This window comes from Chiloscyllium plagiosum, unplaced genomic scaffold, assembly GCF_037043375.1.
Source record: "Chiloscyllium plagiosum isolate Xiang-an unplaced genomic scaffold, Cpla_swu_hap1 HiC_scaffold_2, whole genome shotgun sequence".
Taxonomy (NCBI): domain Eukaryota; kingdom Metazoa; phylum Chordata; class Chondrichthyes; order Orectolobiformes; family Hemiscylliidae; genus Chiloscyllium; species Chiloscyllium plagiosum.
In genome coordinates, this window is record NW_028270140.1 from 100,037,936 (window position 1) to 100,061,319 (window position 23,384).

The following is a 23,384-nucleotide window of genomic DNA, read 5'->3' on the forward strand; positions in this document are numbered from 1 at the left end:
AGCAAAATTAAACAAAGAATACATTTAAGGATAAAAATATATAGCAAAATTGCCCAAGGCATTTAATTTAGAACCATATAAAGCCATAAGAAATAGGAGTGGAAGTAAGGCCACTTGGCCCATCGAGTCCACTCCATCATTCAATGATGGGCATTTCAACACCACTTACCGATTTCTTGCGTCAATACTGACAGGATTTTCTTTTTTTCTCTAAATATCAAAATTATTAATTATTCAAGTTAAACTTGAAGAAAATAAATTTGATCCAAACTAATTAAAGTCAAAACTTAAATACGTTTAATTATAAAGCATTAAGGGCATTACTGGCTGGGGTGTAGTGCTAAACGAGTTCAGCAGCAATGATGATTGAGGAACATTGGCAAACTTTAAGAAATTCAGCAATCACTCACTAATGAGTATTAGTGGACACCTAGACAATTCTGCTTCACCGGTCATGGATCTGTGGGTTCTTGTGTGGCTGAGTCTAATCCCAGAGCCGCACCTCCAACCACACATTTGACAGGTGTTTCCAGGAAGTGCAAGTGCTCCTTGGTTTTGAGATGATTTAAGAAATAGTTTATGGCTCACAGCAAAGATATATTCCAGCTAAGAAGAAGGATTTGAGGAAGGGGATATGCCAACTATGGGTAACCACGTAAGGTACGATAGCAACAAAAACAGACATTGCTGGAAAAGCACAGCAGGTCCTTGCTGGTCTTCCAATACAAAGTTCTGAGGAAGGGTCACGACCTGAAACATTAACTCTGAATTCTCCACAGGTGCTGCCAGATTTGCTGAGCTTTCCTAGCAATTTTTGTTTTAGTTTCTGAGTTACAGCATCTGTAGTTCTTTTGGTTTTTATTTAAGTTAACGAAAGCATCAGATTGAAAGAAAAAAACACAAATCAAAGGGTTGGAAAAGTTTTAAAAGCCAAAAAAATGTAAAAAAAAACAAAGAGGGAAAACAATAAACTTTGAGGGTAAACTTGAAAGTAATATCAAGATGTACAGCAAGAGCGAAATTTGATGTATAAAAAAGGAAGAGAGAAGCCCAAGTATATTTAGGTCCCTTGGAAATACGAAGTTTGCGAAACAGGAAATGGCAATGGAATTAAATAAATACTTGAATATATCATAATAGAAGACACTAATAGCATTCCAAAATTACTAAATATTCAAGAGGAAAAGAAGAAGAAAGAAAGAAATATAAAGCTATCACTAGAGAAAAAGTGCTAGGGAAAATAATGAGACTAACGACTGACGCGATATATCCTAGAATATTAAATGAAGTAGCTACAGAGACAGTGAATGCACTGGGAGAGAAAGGGAAAACAACTCAAGTAAAATTGTAATAAATGTCTGTATGCTACTATTTTGAGCAAGTAATGTAGCTTAGGAAAAATAGTGAACAAATCCAGCATATTAATGTTGCAAGTAGCACCCAGTTTGCCATCTATGCCATTTTAAATTCCAGCAGCAATAATAAACTCCATCACAAAATTGAAAACAAAACTCTAACATTGCCTTAGAAATTACATTACCTGTCTCTCCAGCTGCATTACGTGAGCCTTTAGTAGAGTTACGCGTCGTTCATCATGGTGCCCATTCCATTTTTCTTCCAGTAGTTGCAGATATTGCAATCTTCAAAGAAAAAAGCAAATAAAACTTCAACAGAAATTACAATCTCTTTTGGAAATTACAGACAGATTAAAAAAAAGGAATTCATTACTTCAAGGAACATTTTTTGTTATTTACTTGAGTTGATATTTTTGTTATTAAAACTAAAGTTGAAGAGGTGCAACAAGTCCTTTTTAATCCCACTCTTACACTGGTTATAATAATGATTCGGAGATGCCGGTGTTGGACTGGGGTGTACAAAGTTAAAAATCACACAACACCAGGTTATAGTCCAACAGGTTTAATTGGAAGCACACTAGCTTTCAGAGCGATTCATCAGGTGATTGTGCACAATCATCTGATGAAGGAGCGTCGCTCCGAAAGCTAGTGTGCTTCCAATTAAACCGGTTGGACTATAACCTGGTGTTGTGTGATTTTTAACTGGTTATAACAAGTTTTAAATTTAACAAGTGGTCCTATGTCCGATTATATAGGTTTTGGATTATCTCTGATTTAGTAATATGAACAATTCAGCCAGTTTTTTCTTTAGTCAATAAAGAATAACTAGTTTATTGTAAATAAAACTTGCTCAAACATACAAAGATTGAGAAAAGGTTTACACTGTTCATGATAGATATAATTTACACTCTAACACTGTAATATGAGGCAAATAAGGGTAACAGTCAAAACTAGGGTCAAACACCACACAAAGCACATCAGTTGCAATTCAGCAATCAGTGATTAAGATGAAATCCACAGGTTTTTCAGTAAAAAGCCACAGATGCTATTGACACTAAATTGACAACGTATCTTAGACTTCACAAGGGATTCCAACTGCACACATTGATGACCTGGCCTTGAACTACATCAAGAGCTATTGTGTCATGAACTGCTTTAATTACTGTACATCTTCTGGTGGCTCACTTTCTATTCCTGGGACTACCCTCCCCGCGATTCTGGAAACCACAGTCCAGCAGTTACTGACAGGCTTAACTCCTGTTTTTTAACAAAAGTCGAGCTTCACTAAGCTCGATTTGGATTTCCTTTTGCTAAGCTCTAATCTTTCTCAATTTTGCAAAGCCAACACTGTTTATGTGTTTCCTTCACCCTTGCTCACAGCTGCACTGAACTAAAGCTTCTTCTGATCTATCACATCTTCCAGGACTTTTACTGATCCTTCACTCCAATATTTGTTCCTGCCTGCTAACTGCTAGAAATTCTTACTTAGTTCTCTCAGAACTATCCAATGATAGTTGCATAAGCCCCAAATATACTATTAATTATGCATTTACTGGCTCCAGAAATTTCTTCTCAAGTTCTGACTGCACAGAGCCAACAATGCTACGTTACCTCTTTAGCAATGTAGATTCTATGTTTTTCCGGCATGGATCCTTTCTCTGTTTCTATCTGTTTTTTTTCTCCATCTAATTGTGATCCTGCTACAGCTCTTCAGTAATCCCCAGACTGTTTTGATTGGCCAAGTGGAAACCTCGCCAATAACCTTGCCCTTATTTCTGAGCTGTACTGAATGTAACTAATACTTTTGAACACTAAATTGCAGCAATGCCTTAGAACTGTTTGTTCCCTAACCATGTTCAGTGAGTACTTGCTTCAACAGCATAGAATGCATAAGCTTAACCTGTCCAACTTCTCATAATAAAATCGATTCAGTGCAGTTATCTAATTAGTAACATCCTCTGACATGTCTGCAATGCATTTGTGTTCATCCTTAAATAGAGGCTAAAATTATACACAATATTCAAAATATGATCTCACCAATGGCCTGCATGACAGAAATATAACAATCTTAGTGTTACATTCAACTCTTCTCAAAATAAAGGAGAATATTCCAATAGCCTTCTTGACACCATGTTGTAACTGCATACGACAAAAGGAAGCAGTTAATTGTATTGTTAAAATTGAGTAGGAGCGTTATTATTTTTTTTATACATTCATGGGATGAGTGCATCATTGGCTAGGTCATCATTACTGTCCATCCCTAATTGCCCAGAAAGTAGTTGAGAGTCAACCACATTGCTGCAGGATGGCAGTTTCCTACCTTAAAGGATATTAGTGAACTAGATAGATTTTTCCAGACAACCAACAATGGATTCAATAAAACAAAAGCTGTATTTACCATCTCAGGTCAATGTAAAAGATCCACCTCTAAAAAGAAATAACTCAAGTATGAAAAAGCTAAAGGAATACCAGAAATTGTCTCCTAAAAGAACAGAAATGTAAATGTGAAACACCAAATACCAGGGCAATGAATATCATGCACTCTCTGTACTAGGCGAGATATAGGACTGCCTGTGATTGCAATATATTGAGATACATAGGAAATGTAATATAAGTTTGTTGAATCTTTCAGTACTACAGCAACCACTAAGTCAAAGATCCCACCTCCAATACCTTCTGAGGCAACGTTCCAAAGTCACAAAACCCTCAAGAGAAACAAAACTCCTCACCTTTGTCTTAAAAGAGCAACACCTAATTTTAAAACAGTGTCCCTGGATTCCAGACTGACCCACAACAGAGAATATCCATCCCATGTTGCCCTTGTTCTCACCATTCAGGATCTGATACTCAACCAAGTCACCCTCACTCTTCTAAACTCCAGTGGATATAAGCCTAACCTGTCCAACTTCTCCTGATAGTAAACTCCATTCAGTGCAGTTATCAATTTAGTAACATCCTCTGACATGTCTGCAATGCATTCACGCTCATCTTTAAATAAGGAGGCTAAAATTATACACAATATTCAGAATATGGTCTCACCAATGCTCTGCATGACAGAAGTGTAACATTCTGATTGTTATGTTCAATTCTTCTCATAGTAAAGGAGAATATTCCAACAGCCTTCCTGATAACATGCTGTAACTGCATATTAATGTTTTCTGAGTCATGCACTGTAACACCTAAACTCTCTGCATCTCAAAAGTCGGCAGTCGTTCCCCAGTTAACTAATACTCTGCAATTCTGATCTTCCTGCCAATTAAGAGTTTCACATTTTCCTACATTTCACTCCATTTGCCAGATTTTTGCCCAGTCCTCAATCAATCTATGTCCTTCTGCAACTTCCTTCTTCACAAGATACCTTCCTAGCTATCTTGACATTGTCTGCAAATTTAACCACTAAGGCTTTGCTCCTTTCAGGGGAAAGTGAGGACTGGAGATGCTGGAGATTAGAATCCAGAGTGTAGTGTTGGAAAAAAATAGCAGTTCAGGCAACATCCGAGGAGCAGGAAAATTGACGTTTCGGGCAAAAGCCCTTGCTCCCTTCATCCAAGTCATTGGTGTAAACTGTAAAAAGTTAACATCCCAGCACAGACCCCTGCAGGACTCTGCTTGTTGTATCCTGCCAATCAGACACACATCCATTTATGCGACTCTCTGTGATCTGACAGCCAGTAAAGCAACCAATCTTCTATCCATTACCCCCTACACCATGAACTTGCATTTTCCACAATAATGTTTGATCTGGCACTTTGTAAAATGCCTCTGGAAATCAAACTACAGTACATCTCCATGTTGCTTTGTCCACATGTAACTCCTTGATTGGTTAAATATGTTTGCATTTGATAAAAATATGCTGACTCTGCCTGATTAACTTAAATTTTTATAAGTCAGCGACAATAATCTCTTTAATGATCAATTCCAACACCTTCCAAATGACAGATGTCTAGCTAACTGGCCTGTAGGTTCTGCTCCCTCCCTTATTGAACAGAGGTGTTGTATTTGTTACTTTTCAGTTCAATGGAATCTTTCCTTAATTTGGAGAATTTTGGAAAATTAACAGCAACATATTTACTACATTAGCAACCACTTTTAAGATCCTAGGGCAGCACGGTGGCTCAGTGGTTAGCACTGCTGCCTCACAGCGCCAGGGACTGGGTTCAATTCCTGCCTCGGGCAAATTGTCTGTGTGGAGTTTGCACATTCTTCCAGTGTCTGCGTGGGTTTCCTCCAGGTGCTCTGGTTTCTTCCCACAGTCCAAAGATGTGCAGGTTAGGTGAATTGGCCATGTTGAATTGCCCGTAGTGTTAGGTGCATTAGTCAGGGGTAAATATAGGGAAATGGGTCTGGGAGGGCCGGTGTGGACTTGTTGGGTCGAAGGGCCTGTTTCCACACTGTAGGGAATCTAATCCTAGGATGAAGTCCATCTTATTCTGAGACTTGTCAGTCTACAGCTTCATCAGTTTGCTTGATACCTTTTCCCTTGTGATTGTAATTTCACTAAGTTCTTCTCTCCATTCCACCTCGTGAGTTACAGCTATTATTGGAATGATTTTTGTATTCTCCATAGTGAAGGCAGACACTAAATATTCATTTTATCTAATGCCTTATTATCTACTATTAACTCTGCAGCCTCACTCTCAAGAGTAAATAAGGTGAGTGTTAGTTCTCTATTCCTTTATTGATACCTGCAGACACTCTTCCTATCTGTTTCTACATCTCTAGCTAGCTCTTCACATACTCTGACTGCAGAGAAAGGGAGTGGGAGTCATGGCACTTACCTTTGATGAACACAGAATATTGTTGAGAAATCACTCATTTTCTTTTAATGAAGAATCACTGGACTCAAAACACTAACACTGCTTTGTTCTGACAAATGCTACCAGATCTGCTGAAATTCTCCAGCAATTTCTGGTTTTATTTCATAACTCTAGCATCCACATTTCTTTGCTTTATTATACTATTTTTCTATTTTCTTTTCCTCATTTCTTTGGTTTGTTACTGCAAGTTAAAGTTCAGAACTGAACACCAAACTTTGAACACCAGCTTGCTTTAAAAGAGAACAAATTCAGGTATTTTCTGTTGGGAATTGATCTGGCAAGATAATACAGCTTAACTACTGCTCAAGGGACACCATAGATGATTCAGCACTGAGATGTTGAATTGGCAAATCAAAGGTGGACCATTGCTGCCCAAACAACTACAATGTTAAATAAAAAGAGAAAAACCAAGAATGAATTGGTTCTGACTAGACTTTGAACAGGAAGGAGGCTTATCTTATAGAAGCTTCTGGTCTGGGCTGATTTTAGGGTTTGTTCTCTTTGGTTTTCTCTCCAGATTTTGACTTGTTGAACGTTTTGAGAAAAGAATCTCAATCCATACAATATCTCCAGAGGTCTGCTGAAGCTGTTGCATTAATTAGTCACTTCAGAATTCAAGCAGGATATACAGTTTGACTTGCCTGTAATACAAGCCATCATCCAGGGATTTCATCATTGAAATAGTTATCAAATTAGCAAATGATTATTCTTTCGTATTTTTCTTTGTTAATTTATCCCCTAACTGTCCATCTGTTTGTCTGCTTGTCAGCATGTGAGTCGTGGTTTATGATCAAAGATATTAATCAGATAGCTTTGTTGTTTATCTGTGTTCTGCTAAGGTTACATTATAAATAAGTTCTTCTGAAATTATAAACTTGGGTCCAAAATCTGTTATTCGTAAAATCTGGATAAGAACAATTTAGCAATTTTGAGAGTCATTGAATGTTTTAAATTCAATGTGTAGCAAATCTAATGATACTGAGTCTGTCTTGATTTGGCTTGCTATCCCTCTGTCATAACAGTATCATTAAATTCTTGCAACACCTCTGCACATTCCAAAGACAATGGAACCCACAATGACACAGGTGGCCACTTCACACAAAACTAGCAGCATTTGACATACTGTGCAAATGGGATTTAAATATGGTACTTGCAGCATGAACATCAGGAGGTCCCAGCACTGGGGAGTATTCTGCCATTGCTGGGAGTAAGGTAGTGTGAGAGTATGCCATGGAGGTATGTTACAAGCAGCAAGCATGCAGCAGAAAATTCCATAAGATAACCTGGGCAGCATGGTGGTACAGTGGTTTGCACTGCTGCCTCACAGTGCCAGAGACCCGGGTTCAATTCCCGCCTCAGGCGACTGACTGTGTGAGTTTGCACATTCCACAGGTGAATTGGCCATATTAAAATTGCCTGTAGTGTTAGGCGTAGGGGAATGTGTGGGTGGGTTGCGCTTCAGCGGGTTGATGTGGACTTGTTGGGCCTTAGGGCCTGTTTCCACACTGTAAGTAATCTAATCTAATAACTCACTGACTGACACCTTCCATGAAACACCCCAAAATCTGAAATTTAGCCAATTTTTGGTAAAGTTTAACCCAAAGATTTCTTGGGAGCAGTATGAGCTGATGCAACAAAGGAGGGCTATTGCTGGTCAATAACGGAGGCTACAATGCCTGCAGACAGCATGAAAGCATAATCATCAAAAGCAGGCATCACAGAAAAAAAGTAATAGCATGTCCCCATATCCTCAGAAGCAAACCTAAGTACCTTCAAATGTCATAGACGTAGTGCCAAATATAACTGAGACTGCCCTATGAAATAGTCACTGAAATACATAGGATTATTTTTATTGAGTCATGGGATGTGGGCATCATTGGCTGGCCAGCATTTAATGTCCATTCCAAGTTGCCACTGAGAGGGTGTTAGCAAACTGCTTTTGAACCACTGCAATCCACGTGCTCTAGGTAGACCTATAATGCCAATACGGAGGAAATTCCAGGATTTTGACCCAATGACACTGAAGGAAGGATGATATATTTCATTGTCAGGATGATGAGATGCCTGGCGAGGAATCTGCAGGTGGTTATGCTCCGATGTATCCGCTGCCCTTGTCCTTTGAGATACAATCCTTTGAGATTGGGTTGGGAAAATGCTAAAGAATCTTGGTGAATTTCAATAATATATCTTGTAGATGCTATACACAACTGCCACTGGCATCAGTGTTGGAGGGAGTAGATGTTGCCAGATATGGCACCAATCAAATGAATGCTTTGCCTGGATTGTGTCTAGTCTCTTGAGTGCAGAGGGAATTGCACTTATCCAGGCAAGTGGGAAATATTTCATCATACTCCTGATTTGTGCCTTCAGATGGAGGACAAGCTTTGGAGGTCAGGAGGCGAGTTATTCACTGCAAGATTCCTAGCTCATAACTGGCTGTTTTAGCTACTGCATTTATATGGCTAGTCCAGGTCAGTAACTAGTCAATGGCAATCCCTAAGAAGTTGATAATGGGATAATTCAGTGATCATAGTGCCACTGAATGTAGATGGACAAGGATTAGGTTCTCTTTTGATGGATTATGGTCACTGTCTGGTATCTACATGACGCAAATGTTACTTGCCACTTCTCAGCCCAGGTCTTGCTGTATTTGGACATAAACAGCTTCAGTATCTGAGGTGCAAAGAGGGCGAACATTGTACAATCATCGAGGAACATCTCCACTCTGATCTTATGATGTATGGAAAGACGTTAATGAAGCAGATTAAGATAGCTGGGCTAAGAATACTGAATAACTTGTGTAGAGAGATCCAAAAAACTCAGATGACTGACTTCCAAAAGCCACAAATAATTTTCTGTGGCAGGTACAACTCCAACCCAGCAGAGAGATCTCCCACCTGTTCCTCCCATTCCCATTGAGCTAAGGCTCCTTGAATCCATACTTGGTCAAATGAGCCCTTGATATATTGGGCAATCACTCTGACCTCACTTCTGAAATTTAGCTCTTTTGTCCATATTTGAACCAATGCTGTCATGAGGCCAGGAGCTTAATGACCTTGACAGAATCCAAATTGGGTCAATGAGCAGGTTACTGATGAATAGGCATTGCTTCATAGTAGCACTTTACTGATGACCAAGAGTACATTGATGGGGATAGACATCAATTAGATTACTTTGTTGAACTTTGGTCTGCTAAAATAACTAACGTTAACAAATTGCTACATCCTTTGTTCAAACTACAAATCAGTGTCAAGAATTGACTATTCAATTCTCAAAAGGGTGGCACTATGGCTCATTGGTTAGCACTGCTCCCTCACACACCAGGGGACCGAGTTCGATTCCACTCTTGGGTGACTGTCTGTGGAGTTTCCACATCCTACTTGTGTCTGTGAGAGTTTCAACCGGGTGCTCTGGTTACCTCCCACAGTTCTAACATGTGCAAGTTAGGTGGCTTGGCCACGCTAAATTGCCCATAGGGTCCAGCAATATGTGGACTAGGTGGAATAGCCATGGAAAAAGACAGGGTTACGGGATAAGGTAGGGGTAGGTCTCGGTGGGATGTTCTTTGAAGAGTTGGTGTGGGACCAAGTGGTCTGCTTCTATACTGCAGGGATTCTATTCACAGAGTTATTCAAAATTGGTTATTCAAAAAACTAAGGTTATGAAACATTGCAGTCAATTTTGAGGGTCTTTGAAGATTTTAATTTTGCTATGTTACAAATACAGAGGTGGAAAGGCTTATTTGTTTTGGTTATCTATCTTCATGTCATAATACTCCCTATTATTATCCTCCATTCCCTTTGAAGCAAAGAGCCACATTGCACCTCCCATCCTTATTACCTGTTGAACTTGGATGCCATATTTTTGCAATTCACGTACTAGAACCCCCAAATCCCACTCGGTTTTCTGCAGTCTTTTCTCATTTAAATGATATTCAGCTCTTCTAAAGTCTTACATCACATTTTCATACATTATATTCTGTTTGTTAGATTTTTGCTCACTCACTTAACCTGCCTATATCCCTACGCAGACTCCTTACGTCCTTGTCACTACTACCTTTGTGTGAGCCACAATGTTGTCAATAGTACATTCACTTTCCTCATCCAAGTCATTATTATATATTGTAGCCCAGCATTGATCCTTCTGGTGTTTCACTATTTACAGGTGCCATCTTGCAAATGCTTCCTTTATCCCAACTGTCTTCTAGTAGTTAGTCAATGATCTATCCATGCCAATACACTACCAAACGTATCTCAATAGGTAGCCTCATGTAGTATCTCATTGAATGCCTTTCAAAGTCCAAGTATTTTACATCAACCAGTTTCCATTAAATCATGCTAAACTCCTAAAAGTTCTTTGAGGAGTAATAAATTTGTCAAGTATGAGGTCCCTTTCTATTTAATATTATTATTTATTTCTAAATGTTCCACTGTTCCATCCTTTACAGACTCTTAACATTTTCTCCATAACAAATGTTAACCTAGTTGGATGATAGTTACTTTTTATCTCACTCACTTTCTGAAAAAGAGTGGAACATTGGCAGTTTTCCAATCCTCTGGGACTTCTTCAAAATTGAAGTATTCTCATAAGATTGTATCCACATTCTTTGCAGCTACTTCCCTTAATATTCCAGGGTGTATCCCATCAGATGCAGGGGATTTATCACCTTTTAACCCCATTAAAAATAAAGGCAAAATACTGCAGATGTGGAAATCTGAAAACATTACAGAGAATGGAGAAACTCAGCAGGTCTGGCAGTATCTGTGGAGAGAGATTTCAAGTCCAGTAACTACTTTTCTTTAGAACTAAATAAGTGGCATGGCAAGTCTGGACTACAAGTCTTCAGTACAATTGTCAGAATATTGTCACAGCCCATAGCATTTGTAGTAAGCAGTGCCTTCAACTGTTTCTTGATATCATGTGAAGGGAATCAAATTGACTGAAGACTGGTTCCACTCAACACTTCTGATTGAAAATTGTTGTGAATGCTGCAATTTAATCTTTTACACTGTCATTTTATGCTGCCCTATTATTGAGGATGGGGATGTGTATGAAGCTTCCTCTTCCAGTCATCCTGTCTTGTAGCTTCAGCAGGTTGACACCTCATCTTTAGGGGTGCCTGGTACTGCTCCTGAAATGCCCTCTTGTATTTTTCATTTAAGGAATAACAATTGGTAGGCCGATTGGGAAAGGGGCAGGGAACGGAGCTAATTGGGAAGCAATTTCTTACAACTAAGACAAACATAATGGGCTATCTGCATTCTTTCATGCTGCATCATTGTTCAGTTCTATGATATAAAGAATTGACAGTAAGAAACTTAAAAAACATAAGCTTAGTTAAATTTTGCAGTTCTGTAGGAATATTCAAGAAATTTAAAGTACGCATTTTCTTCATTGAAAAGATTACAGCGTATTCATTTATTTCAAATATCAAACAAAATGACTCACCTTAAGTTTTCCAACTCATTTTTCAACAGTTTGTTCTCTTCTTTCAGTTTCTAGTTAACAGAATTAAATGTTTATCTTAATATGAAACATATTAATTGAAATGTACTAATCGCCTGAGTTGAACGAAGGACATGAATGTACTGTAGCCAAATATGCAAACATAAAAATAGACGAAAAAGTGAGTTGCGCGAGGGATACAAACAGTTTTGAAAAAGACTAGGATAAGCTTAAGTAGTGGCCAAAAAGTTGGCAAATAGAGTAAAATGAAGGAAAATGTGAAGTTGTTCATTTAGAAGGCAGAACAAAAGAACAGAATATTATTTAAATGAAAAAAAAACCTGCGGGAAGCTGCAACACAAAGGGGCATGGAGTACTTGAACATGAAATACACTGAGGTGCAGCAGGAAGGTTAATGGAATTTTGGCCCATATTTCAAGGGGGTTGGAGTAGTAAAGTCCTACTGCTATTGTACAAGGTGTGGAGTGGCTGGATCCGGAGTACTGTGAGCAGTTTTAGTCCCTTTGTTTACAGAAAGATATCATTTCATTGCAGGCAGTTCATTCAGAGGAAGCTCACTAAGATGATCCCTCGTATGGAGGGATGGTCTTACGAGTAAATGCTGAACAGTATGGAACTCACTGAAATTTAAATGAATGAGAGGTTATCTCACTGAAACATATGGGACTCTTAAGGAGTTTGACAGAGTAAATGCTGAGAGGATGTATCCCCTCATGGGAGAACCTAGGGCTGAAGAGCAAACTCCCAGAATAAAGGAGCACCAATTTAAAACTGAGATAAGGAGGAATTTCTTTTCTTGGAGGATTGGAAGACTTTTCAGTCAGTTGAATGTCAGTTCAGCAAAGATCCTATTGACTTGTGAAACTGGCTTGATGGGCCAAACGGCTTACTCATGTTCCTGATTCTTACACAGTCTACTCAACCTTTTCAATGATGCACAACTCTAGGGCAAATGGGACTTGTACCCGAGCATCCTGGCTCACTGGTAGTAGCACTACCGTTGTACTACAAAAGCGCCACCAGTGATTTCATGGTTGATCTGTGACCAAATTCAATACACCTGCTTTTGCCTATTCCACTTAACATAAATGAATAACAAAAATCTATCAATATCAGATTGAAAATGTATCATTCATCTCACATGTTGCCTTTTTCTGGAAGTTCAGAACTTTTTCCACATTTTGTATATGTATGTGGTTCGTAGTTTCACTCCTAAAAGTTCTAAATATTAAATTGTAACCCCTAGACTCTCCAATGCCCATCAGAAACCATTTATTTCTTTCTATTCAATCTATTCCCTTCAGTGTCTTGAAAACAATGATCATGTCACCCCTAAAGACTTCTAAACAACATGACTATGACTTTTAAATTCTGTTTGTTGTGTATGGCAGGCTTGCTGCAATGCACAGCCACTTTAAGACTGGTATGAAGCTGTGCATCTTAAAAGGTACTGTTGCTGGTGCATGGTCTCTTTCCCCCTGCGTGACATATTCACAATTGCTAGGCTATGTGCACCTGCTCAATTTGGAGGGAACATTGAGTGCAATTCTAATTTGCAAAGTTTTCCTCATAATTTAACTCTTGAATTTATTATTCTAATATTTGAGGTTATCTTCCCCTGCTAGAGTGCAGGCCTCAAACTGCTCACAGTACGTCAGGTGTGGGCTGACCAAGGCTTCCTATTGCTAAAATATGACTTCATCCCTTTGTATCCTAGTCCATTAAATATATTCTAACGGCCTTTTTGATTAGTTTCTATATTTCTTCATGACATTTTAATGGCATTTGTACATGGACCCTAAACTTCTACAGTTTATAGCTTTTAAATATTTGTCAGAATTTTGCTCAATTAATTAAGCTATCAGTTTCTCCTTACAATTTCACAAATTTCACACTGTTGACAATGCAGCCAATGGCTGAGTCATTGGTAAATCTGGATATGTGGCTTTCTATTCTATCATCTAAGTTGTTAATAAATATGGTGAATAAAAACAAATGTCCATATTACAGAGTTATAGAAGTCGACTACACAGTAAAAGGCCCTTTGGCCCATTGAGTCTGCACCAGTCAAAAACAAGCACCTTACTATTCTAATCCCAGTTTCTAGCTCTTGGCCCACAGCCTTGAAGGCGTTGGCAACACAACTGTACTTCTAAATACTTCCTAAAGGTTATGAGGGTTTCTGCCTCTATCACCTTACAGTGAGATTGCTAGGCAGTGAATCCTAGATTCTCATCAGCCTCTGAGTAAAAGAAAATTTCCAGGCATCTCCTCTGAACCTCCTACCCCTTACCTTAAATCCTATGATCAGTGATCCCTCCTATTGACAGCAAAGGTAAGAGACCATGGGATCCAAAGAAATTTGGCTAATTGGATCCAGAATTGGCTGAGTGTCAGAAAGCAGAGAGGGCTGTTTTTGTGACTGGACTGTGTCCAGTGGGGTTCTGCAGGAATCAATGTTGGGACCATTGGCGTTTATGGTAAATATAAATGATTTGCACTTAAAAGGGTTGATGAGCAAATTCATAGATGATATGAAAATTGATGAGATAGTATATACTGAGGACTATAGCCTTAGATGACAGGAGGATGGGCTGATCAGTGGCAAATGGAATTATGTGAGGTGATGGACTTGGGTAGACCAAACAAGTCAAGGGAATATATAATGAAAGATAGGAAGTGGGAAGAACCGAGGATCAGAGGGACCTTGGTGTGCTTTTCTAACAGTCCCTTAAAGTAGCATGATATGTAGATAACGTGGTTAAGATGGCATATGTGATATTTGCCTTTATTAGCTGAGGCAGAGAGTTCAAAAGCAGGGAGATTAGGCTGGAATTGTATAAAATTTGACTAGGCTTCAACCAGAGTATTGAGTGTAGTTATGGAATCCACATTATTGGAGGAATGATTGTGCTGGGGAGGGTGCAAAGGAGATTTGTCAGGATGTTGCCTGGACTAGACGGTTTTAGTTATGAAGAAAGATTGGGGTTATTTTCCTTGGAGCAGAGGAGACTAAAGGGGGACATGATTGAGATGTACAAAATTATGAGGTCATACACTGACTAGGCAGGAAGGAACATTAAACCTTGCTGGAGGAATCAAAAATCTTGCTGAAGTCTAAGACTGCACCACATGACCTGCTCTCATCTACACACCTGGTCACCGCTTCGAAAAATTCAATCCAGTTGGTCAGACATGGTCTCCCTTTAACAAAACCATTGTTCTTGACTGTTCTTGATTAACTCCTGCCTCTCCAAATGCAGATTAATTCTGTCCCTCTGAATTACTTCCAATAGTTTTCCTATCAGAGGTTAGACTGACATAGTGTGTAGTTACCTGGTTTATCCCTTACTCCCTTCTTGAATAATGGACCAGATTGGCTGTCTGGCATCTCTCCTGTAGCTAGAGAGAAATTCAAACTTACTGCCAGTGTTCTTGCCTTTTCCTCCTTTGCTTCACTCAAAATCCTGGGATACATTTCATCAGGCCTGAAGAGTTGTCTACTTTTAAACCAGCCAGACCATTAAGAACCTCCTCTCCATCTATGCTAACTTCTTTAAAAACATCAGTCTTTTTCCCTGATATCTATAGCCACACCATCCCTCTGAATAGTGACCAATGACATAAAGTATTCATTTTCAACTCTGACTACATCTTCTGGATCCTAGGACAAAATGCCTTCGAAGTCTGAATGGGCTCTACTCTTTCCCTAATTATCCTTTTATCTTTAACAGGCTTGTAAAATAACTTACAATCTTTTTTTATTTTACCTGCTACTAGCCTATTATTATATCTTGCTTTACAAGATATAAGTTAGAAAAGCTCTAATTACACTGCTAGATGTCAATTTATTTTCACAGAAACACAAAGACAATTTATATGGTTTCTTTCATGAACATTTTATGAAGAAATAGAAAAAGACAGCTACCTGTAAGTTAATGTCTGCCACTGTAGATTTTGTAGATTGAAGATGTGTTTGGCCTTCAGAGTATTGCTCCTCAGCTTTCAAAAATGATGTTTTGCCACAGTTTTTCATGGAAAGACCACTATCTGGTAGACAATTAGGTGACTGCTGTCCAACCTAAAATGGATTTTAAAATAACTATTTTTCAATTGGAATGACATATACAATTGAGATAAGATTGGCATGAAATTGAGAGTGAGCAATATTACTAAGCTGATTTGTAGCAATTTCCCTGAAAGATATTTGAAGTTGATCAGCACATGTTGGCCATATGTGAGCCACAAAAACAAAACAATATGTAATGAAATTTATGAGCCTTATCAGGGAAGTTATTTTTAAAGTAATTATAGAAATTAATAATTTGATGATGCTTTGTTTTTCAAATCGCTTAGTCTATTAAAAATAAAATGGGATTACCAAGTTAAACCTACAATAAAGGTGCCTAATTTAAAATAATATATTAATAAAGGCCTATCCGTAATTGTTATAATTCCACAGTGTATTCTTTGATGTTAACAATTATCAATTCTAATCTGTGTTAATTATGGTTCAGAAAAAGGTTACTGGACTAATATATGGAATGGGTGGGTTATCTTATAGGGAAAGGTTGATCAGGTAGATTCTCTTATCCTCTGGAGTTTAGAAGAGTAAGAGGCATTGCGATTAAAATATGCAAGATCCCGTGAGGTTTTGCCAGTGTGTATGGGGAAAGGATGTTTCCTTCTATGAGAGATTCTAAACTAGGGGTCACAGTTTAAAAACAAAAAGGTTTCCCATTTTCTTTTCTTAGAGAGGATTGAGTTTTTGAAACTCTCTTCCTTAAAAGGATGTGGAAGCAGAATCTTGAAATCTTTCTCAGGCAGAGGCATTTAGATTCTTGATAAAGCAAGAAGGGTGAAAGTATTGAGAATAGCTGGGAATATGGAGAAATCAGATCAGAGATGATATTATTGAATGGTGAACATTCTCAAGGGGCCAAGTGGCCTATTTCTGATCCTAATTCATATGTTTGTAAGATGTTCAAATTTTATACAAATTAATTTAAATATCAAAAAAATTATTAAGGATTAAATTTGGATATATGCAGACAATATCATTTAGTATTTCTGAATTTTGCTGCTAATTTGAAAGCCTACAGAACAATGTTGCAAAGTTCAGCTCAATTGTACTGCTGGTTGCAGTTTGGGAGAAGGTAGATCAAAGAAGTGGAGGTATGTTGATTCTCAATGTGGCCTGTGAATCAAATGCTTGGAAGGATGATAGCATTGGCATCCTGTGCATGCAGCAGAAGCATATAGTGGGCAAAATATGACCAGTCAACATCAAATGCTGATATGGCTCTGAATTTGCCATTTTGGATCTTGTTAACAACTTTGCAAACACATACTCACCGTTTCCACCTTTTACTTTACCTCCACTACTACACTACTTAAAGAGATGCCAATGCAGTTTTGAAAAGAGGTAATTCTGACCATTTTTGTCACTACAGAGTTGCAGACTGTGCGTTAATGTTGTAGGAGGAGCTCACAATACAATCCACCAGCAAGAAAGAAATAGTGTCATATTTGAAAGGTTTGTAGTGGCTAGTCTTGGGGAAGATGGAGTTCATTTTGACTGTGGGATGACAGGCAGAAGTAACAAAGAAAAGCTACAAAGATTTTTTTAAAAATCAATCATTGTTAAGACTGTAGCATGCAGTTTAGGATTTAAATATAAAACACTTCAGTTAATCTTTTGAGTGAGTACTGAAATTGTAATTTTAATGCAAGGTTTGCAGGTATCAAATGATGCAGCACATTTGAGGGTCCAAATGGCCTACTACCTTTAATTCATATGTATAATGATATGCTTTTTGTCCCCTTTTAAGAAAACACTTTTTATTAACTGTTAGCTTTAGTGAAAAAGATTGAAAAGATAGCCCAGCATTAAAGTGAGAGTTATTTTTTAATGATCTAATGATTCTTGATCCTCCAAAACAGGCTTTGTGGATTTGAGTGCAAGCTAAAAAGGAAGGAGCCATTATAGCTTACCTCAGTTGCTAAACTCAAGGAATAGTTGGACTTCCCTAGTTGGGCTATTCACACACTGCTCTAGAAAACTTTCCTGTTTTGGAGGGAGATGACCGCAAGGGATACCTGTACTGCCTTCCTACTCTTTCTCTGTCTTTTGGTCACCCATTCACTGTCTCTCTCAGCAATTCTAATCTGCGGTATGACCAATTCACTAAACGTGCTATCCACAACCTCCTCAGCATCGTGTATGCTCCAGTGAGTCCATCTGCAACTCCAGAGCCATCATGCGGTCAAACAAGAGCTGCAGGTGGACACACTTCTTGCAAGTGTAAGAGTCAGGGACGTTAGCCACGTCCCTGACCTCCCACATCAAGCAAGAGGCATGCCATGGGTCTGAGGTTCCCTGCCATCATAAGCCTTAGCTTTAACTCAATTAAATAACACCAAACAATGCACTTAAATATATGAAGAAAAAAAACTTACCTTACAGAGTCGTTTACTTCTGGTTAGAGGAGGGTGTGGGAGGGAGATCTACACGTGCAGTACCTCGGGTTTAGCCACTGCCCAAATATATACTAAGCCCTTAACTTCCTTTTATTCACATTTAAGAAGCAAGAGGGTAACTAGAGAAAGGGTTGGTCCACTAAAGGATAAGGAAGGAAGGTTGTGTGTTGAACCTAAGAAAATGGGTGAGATTCTCTATGATTACTTTGCATCAGTGTTCACCGAGGAGAGAGACATGATGAATGCTAAGATTAGAGATAGAAGTTTGTTTACTCTGGATCACGTTGACATAAGGAGGGAGGATGTTTTGGGTAGGCTAAAGGATATTAAGGTGGACAAAACTCCAGGACCAAATGGGATCTATGCCAGGTTGCTGAGGGAGGCAAGAGAGGAAATAGCTTGGGCCCTGACAGATATCTTCGTAGCATCCTTAAACACAGGTGAAGTGCTGAAAGACTGGAGAGTTGCTAATGTTGTCCCCCATGTTCAAGAAGGGTAGTAGGGGATATTCTAGGCAACTACAGACCAGTGAGCCTGACGTCAGTGGTGGGAAAGTTGCTGGAGAAGGTACTGAGGGTAGGATCTGTTTATATTTGGAAGAGAATGGGTTTATCAGTGATAGCCAATACGGTTTTGTGCGGGGGCAATCGTGCCTTACCAACGTAATAGAGGTCTTTGAGGAAGAGACCAAGTTGATAGATGAAGGAAGGGCTGTAGATGTCATATACATAAACATTAGTAAGGCGTTTGATAAGGTTCCCCATGGTAAACTAATGGAGAAAGTGAAGTCACATGGTGTGCAGGGTGTTCTAGCTAGGTGGATGAAGAATTGGTTGAGCAACAGGAGACAGAGTAGTAGTTGAAGGAGTTTCTTGAAATGGAGAAAGGTGACCAGTGGTGTTCCACAAAGATCGGTACTGGGGCCACTGCTGTTTGTGATTCACATAAATGATCTGGAAGTGGGCATTGGTGGTCTGATCATTAAGTTTGCAGATGATATGAAGATTGGTGGAGTAGCAGAAACCATAGGGGACTATCAAAGAATACAGGAGAATATAGATAGTCTGGAGAGTTGGTCGGAGAAGTGGCAGTCAGTTCAATCCAGCAAATGTGAGGTGTTGCATTTTCGAAGGTCTAATTCCACAGAGAACTATATTGTAAACGGAAAGGCCTTGGGAAAGTTGATGAACTGCGAGATCTGGGCATTCAAGTACATTGTACCCTAGAAGTGGCTGCACAGGTGGATAGAGTGGTCAAGCAGGCATATGGTATGCATGCCTTCATCAGATGGGGTATTGAGTGTAAGAGTTGGCAGGTCACGTTAAAATTGCACAAGACTTTGGTTTGGCTGAATTTAGAATACTGTGTACAGTTCTGGTCGCCACATTACCAAAAGGATGTGGACACTTTGGAGAGGGTGCAGAGAAGGCTTACGATGATGTTGCCTAGTATGGAAGGTGCTAGCTATGAAGAGAGATGAGCAGGTTGGGATTGTTTTCAATACAAAAAAGGAGATTGATGGGGGGGGAACCTGATCAAGGCCTACAAAATCATGAAGGGTATAGACAGGGTGGATAGAGATAAACTTTTTCCCACGTTGAGAGATTCAATAATGAGAGGTCATGTGTTCAAGATGAGACAAGTTTAAGGGGGAATACACATGGAAAGTACTTTATAGAGGGGGTGGTAGGTGCCTGGAACGTGTTGCCAGCAGAGAAAAATTCACTTAAGGTGTGTCTGGATATATGCATGATAGGTGGGGAGCAGAGGGATACAGATCCTTAGGAATTGGGTGATAGGTTTCGACAGTGGATTTGGATCGGCACAGGCTTGGAGGGCTGAAGGGCCTGTTCCTGGGCTGTAAATTTTCTTTGTTCTTTGAACAGATAATTTTTCTATAGATAGAACCGAGTGACAACTAGGATGTACAAATTTGAGGTAGCCAATTTTGTAAAGGGCCAAGCCAGTAACCTCATTTCAGCATTTATAGAGTGTCTGGCCATTCTATTTTATGGGAAATGAGAGAAAATTTGGAGCGAGGCTCAGGCTGAGATTTTCAGGCATGCATTTAAGGTATATCTATTATTTTGCTTGAGTTTTTAAAGCAAAACCAATTCTCAGCTTCTGGATTAACTGCATAGAGACTTGTATCCCATCACCAACTCACTTTTTATTTACATGTGCATAGTAAAAGCTCTCATGTTTGTTTATTTTTTTTTCAAAGCCTCTGACACTCCTGTTTTCTTTTCCTTTTTCCCACACTACTGCCTAACTGCGGTAGTGCTTGTTGTTTCCCCAGCACCCATGTTGTGTGTGCAGGTGTGAGACACAGTGAAAGACACAAGGTGCACAAATCGTTATTCAGTTTCCACCACCAGGAAGAAAAGAAACACCCAAGTGGCCAGTGACAAGCAGTGCCCTTCACATCAAAGGGCAATCTCATGTTTATATCTCTCACCCACGGCTCTTCGACTGGCCCAGTTTAACAACCCCAATCAAAGATAATCAATGAGATCCATCTGACCCTCATTCGCCACAGCCTCCATTTCCAGAAAATAAATTTATTTGCAGTATCATGATCTTTGAGATAGCCTCAGATCAATTGGTCTCAACCAAATTTTATGTCATGATAATGATCAGACTACGTATGATTTTTGATTCCCCCATCCAACAAATGCAAAATTGATTGCTTTTGACAGATGAATTAAAAGAAGTATTTTAAAAGTATTTACTTTTAAAACAATTGTTAATACAATAGGATATCGGCATGAGAAATGGTAACACATCTGCAATACTAGATCATTCGTTCAATATATGGGACTTTGCTGCTGTCTGTAAAAGCAAAATCCAACTTACACACAAGAGCAAGGTGCTCCACTTAGTAATGGCATTGGCAACAAACACAGCCTTATTAATAATATTGAGAGAGGATTTTGTTGCTTCTATGAATGTCTTTTATCCAGATTTAAACATACTTTTTCTCTCTACAATATAAAATTAAAATCAGCGGCTATCGAACAAGTTATTTTTGAATAAAAAAATCAAATGTAGTTACTCAGAGGGCAGAACTGCAACAATGAGGAATGCCATGCCAGCCTTCATTACCAATACATATAGGCACACTGTTAGCACAACATCTGCTACCCATGGGCGTATGGTGGAGTGGTAGTATTCTTCCTCCCATGTCACCCATCACATTAGTCTTCAGGGTGTGTTGTAATATGATTGCAAATATGTAAAATCTGCTACCAAGAATCATGTGGCACAGTGATAACGATTGGAAGGTCCAGTAGCTAGAAGGGTCTGGATTCAAGTCCCACCACAAATGTGATGCCCATGGAGATGTGGCATAGCATAACCAAACAATTTTATAAACATTTAAAATCTGCTACCTTCCCAATGAGCCAGCATGTTTATCAAGTAAACCTTACTGATAAAGAAGGTCATATTTTTAATTCCTACTCTCTGCTATCTAGTTTAGGCAGTAGTTAACATGTTTCTGCTATGGGTTTCTATTTAAAGCAATCATAAGGAGGTTATTCAAGTTGTAAAAGTTTCATGGTCATTTCCATTTAACACAATTGACTAGCCTGTCTCTGAAAAATGTATTCACTTACAACTAGAAAAGACCTCTAGTTTCATATTTTCTATCAATGACAACAAATTGAGATCAATGTTTTTGTTACCATTAAATCCAACCATTCCAATGCTCTTGTGATTGGCTTCTCATCCAATATCTAACATAAACTTGCACTCCATAGTGCACTCCTATGACATAGGAGCAGGAGTAGGCTATTCAACCCATTGAGTCTAGTCCACTAATCAAACACACCAATTTCGAACTATCCCATCAAGGGAAACATACTTTCTGCACTAACCATGTCAAGTTCTCTTCAGAATCATGTGCCAACAACGTAACCTCTCATTCTTCTAAATTCCAATGAGTACAGGCCCAAAGTACTCAACCTCTCCTCCTAAAACAGTCCCTCCAAACTTGGTATCAACTGAATGAACATTTTCTGGACTGCCTCTAAGGCATCAGGCATGATAAGGGACCCAAAACTGTTCAGAGTGCTCCAGCTGGCAGTTTTGTATAGTTTTAGCAAAGTTTCCCTACCTTTGCACTCCATTTATTTTGAAGTAAAGGCCAATATTCCATTTGCCTGGTGAACTTGGATGCTAGTTTTTCATGATTCATGGATGATGGCCTCCAAATGTCTTTCACCATTTAAATAATATTAAAATCCTCTATTCTTCCTGCCATAGCAGATGGTCTGTAATGTAGGGAAGTGTGAAGTGATCACTATGTTTTCCACATTCACTTAACCTGTCTACACCCTTCTGCAGTCTCTTTGTGTCATCCTTGCCGCTTCCCTTCTCATATCTTTTTAGGTGTTCCACATTGTTTTCAATGTTGAGAATTTTAAAATCATAACATTTTTAATGAGGTGCCAAATGTGGGAAGCAAGAACAGGATGATAGGTGAACAAGACTTGCTGCAATATTCTAATACAGGCAACAGCATTTTGGATGAGCTTAAGTTGGTGGAAGGTGACAGATATTCGGCCAGCCAACAGCATGTTAGAATCGAGAGGCACGTACAAAAGTAACAAACATATGGATCAGTGTTTCAGCAGCAAAACAGCTGCACTGGGAGTGGGGTCAAGTCATGTTCTGGACATAAAAATAGGTATTTTTACCAATGGAGTGTTTTGTGGTCAGAATTTCATCTCAGGGTCAAATATGACATCAAGGTTGCAAACAGCTGAAAATGTGTTGCTGGAAAAGCGCAGCAGGTCAGACAGCATCCAAGGAACAGGAGAATCGACGTTTCGGGCATAAGCCCTTCTTCAGGAATGCTGAAAATGTGTTGCTGGAAAAGCGCAGCAGGTCAGGCAGCAGCTGAAAATGTGTTGCTGGAAAAGCGCAGCAGGTCAGGCAGCAGCTGAAAATGTGTTGCTGGAAAAGCGCAGCAGGGCTGAAAATGTGTTGCTGGAGATTCCTGAAGAAGGGCTTATGTCCGAAACGTCGATTCTCCTGTTCCTTGGATGCTGCCTGACCTGCTGCGCTTTTCCAGCAACACATTTTCAGCTCGGATCTCCAGCATCTGCAGCCCTCACTTTCTCCTCAAGGTTGCAAACAGTCTAGTTCAGGCATAAACAATTGTCAAAGAGAAGGATGCAGCTTGTGGCTAAGGAACAGAATTAAGAATGGGATCAAAGACAAAGGCTTTGGCCTTCCCATTATTCAGTAAAAGAAACTCATT

At 39.1% G+C, this 23,384-nt stretch overlaps 1 protein-coding gene across 6 annotated transcripts in view; it reads right to left on the bottom strand.

The window, feature by feature from the left end:
• Nucleotides 1-23,384, bottom strand: part of LOC122559794 (uncharacterized) — a 132,679-nt gene that overhangs the window by 97,032 nt on the left and 12,263 nt on the right. For 3 of the 6 annotated variants that reach the window (XM_043709844.2, XM_043709861.2, XM_043709853.2), the window contains exons 2-4: nucleotides 15,567-15,719; nucleotides 11,621-11,670; nucleotides 1,541-1,640 (exon numbers count right to left, since the gene is read on the bottom strand). In XM_043709844.2, the coding sequence (XP_043565779.2) occupies nucleotides 1,541-1,640; nucleotides 11,621-11,670; nucleotides 15,567-15,719 (303 nt within the window). Of the gene's footprint in view, nucleotides 1-1,540; nucleotides 1,641-11,620; nucleotides 11,671-15,566; nucleotides 15,720-23,384 lie in introns of those variants that run through there. The other 3 variants (XM_043709868.2, XM_043709889.2, XM_043709899.2) reach the window with 2 other exon arrangements.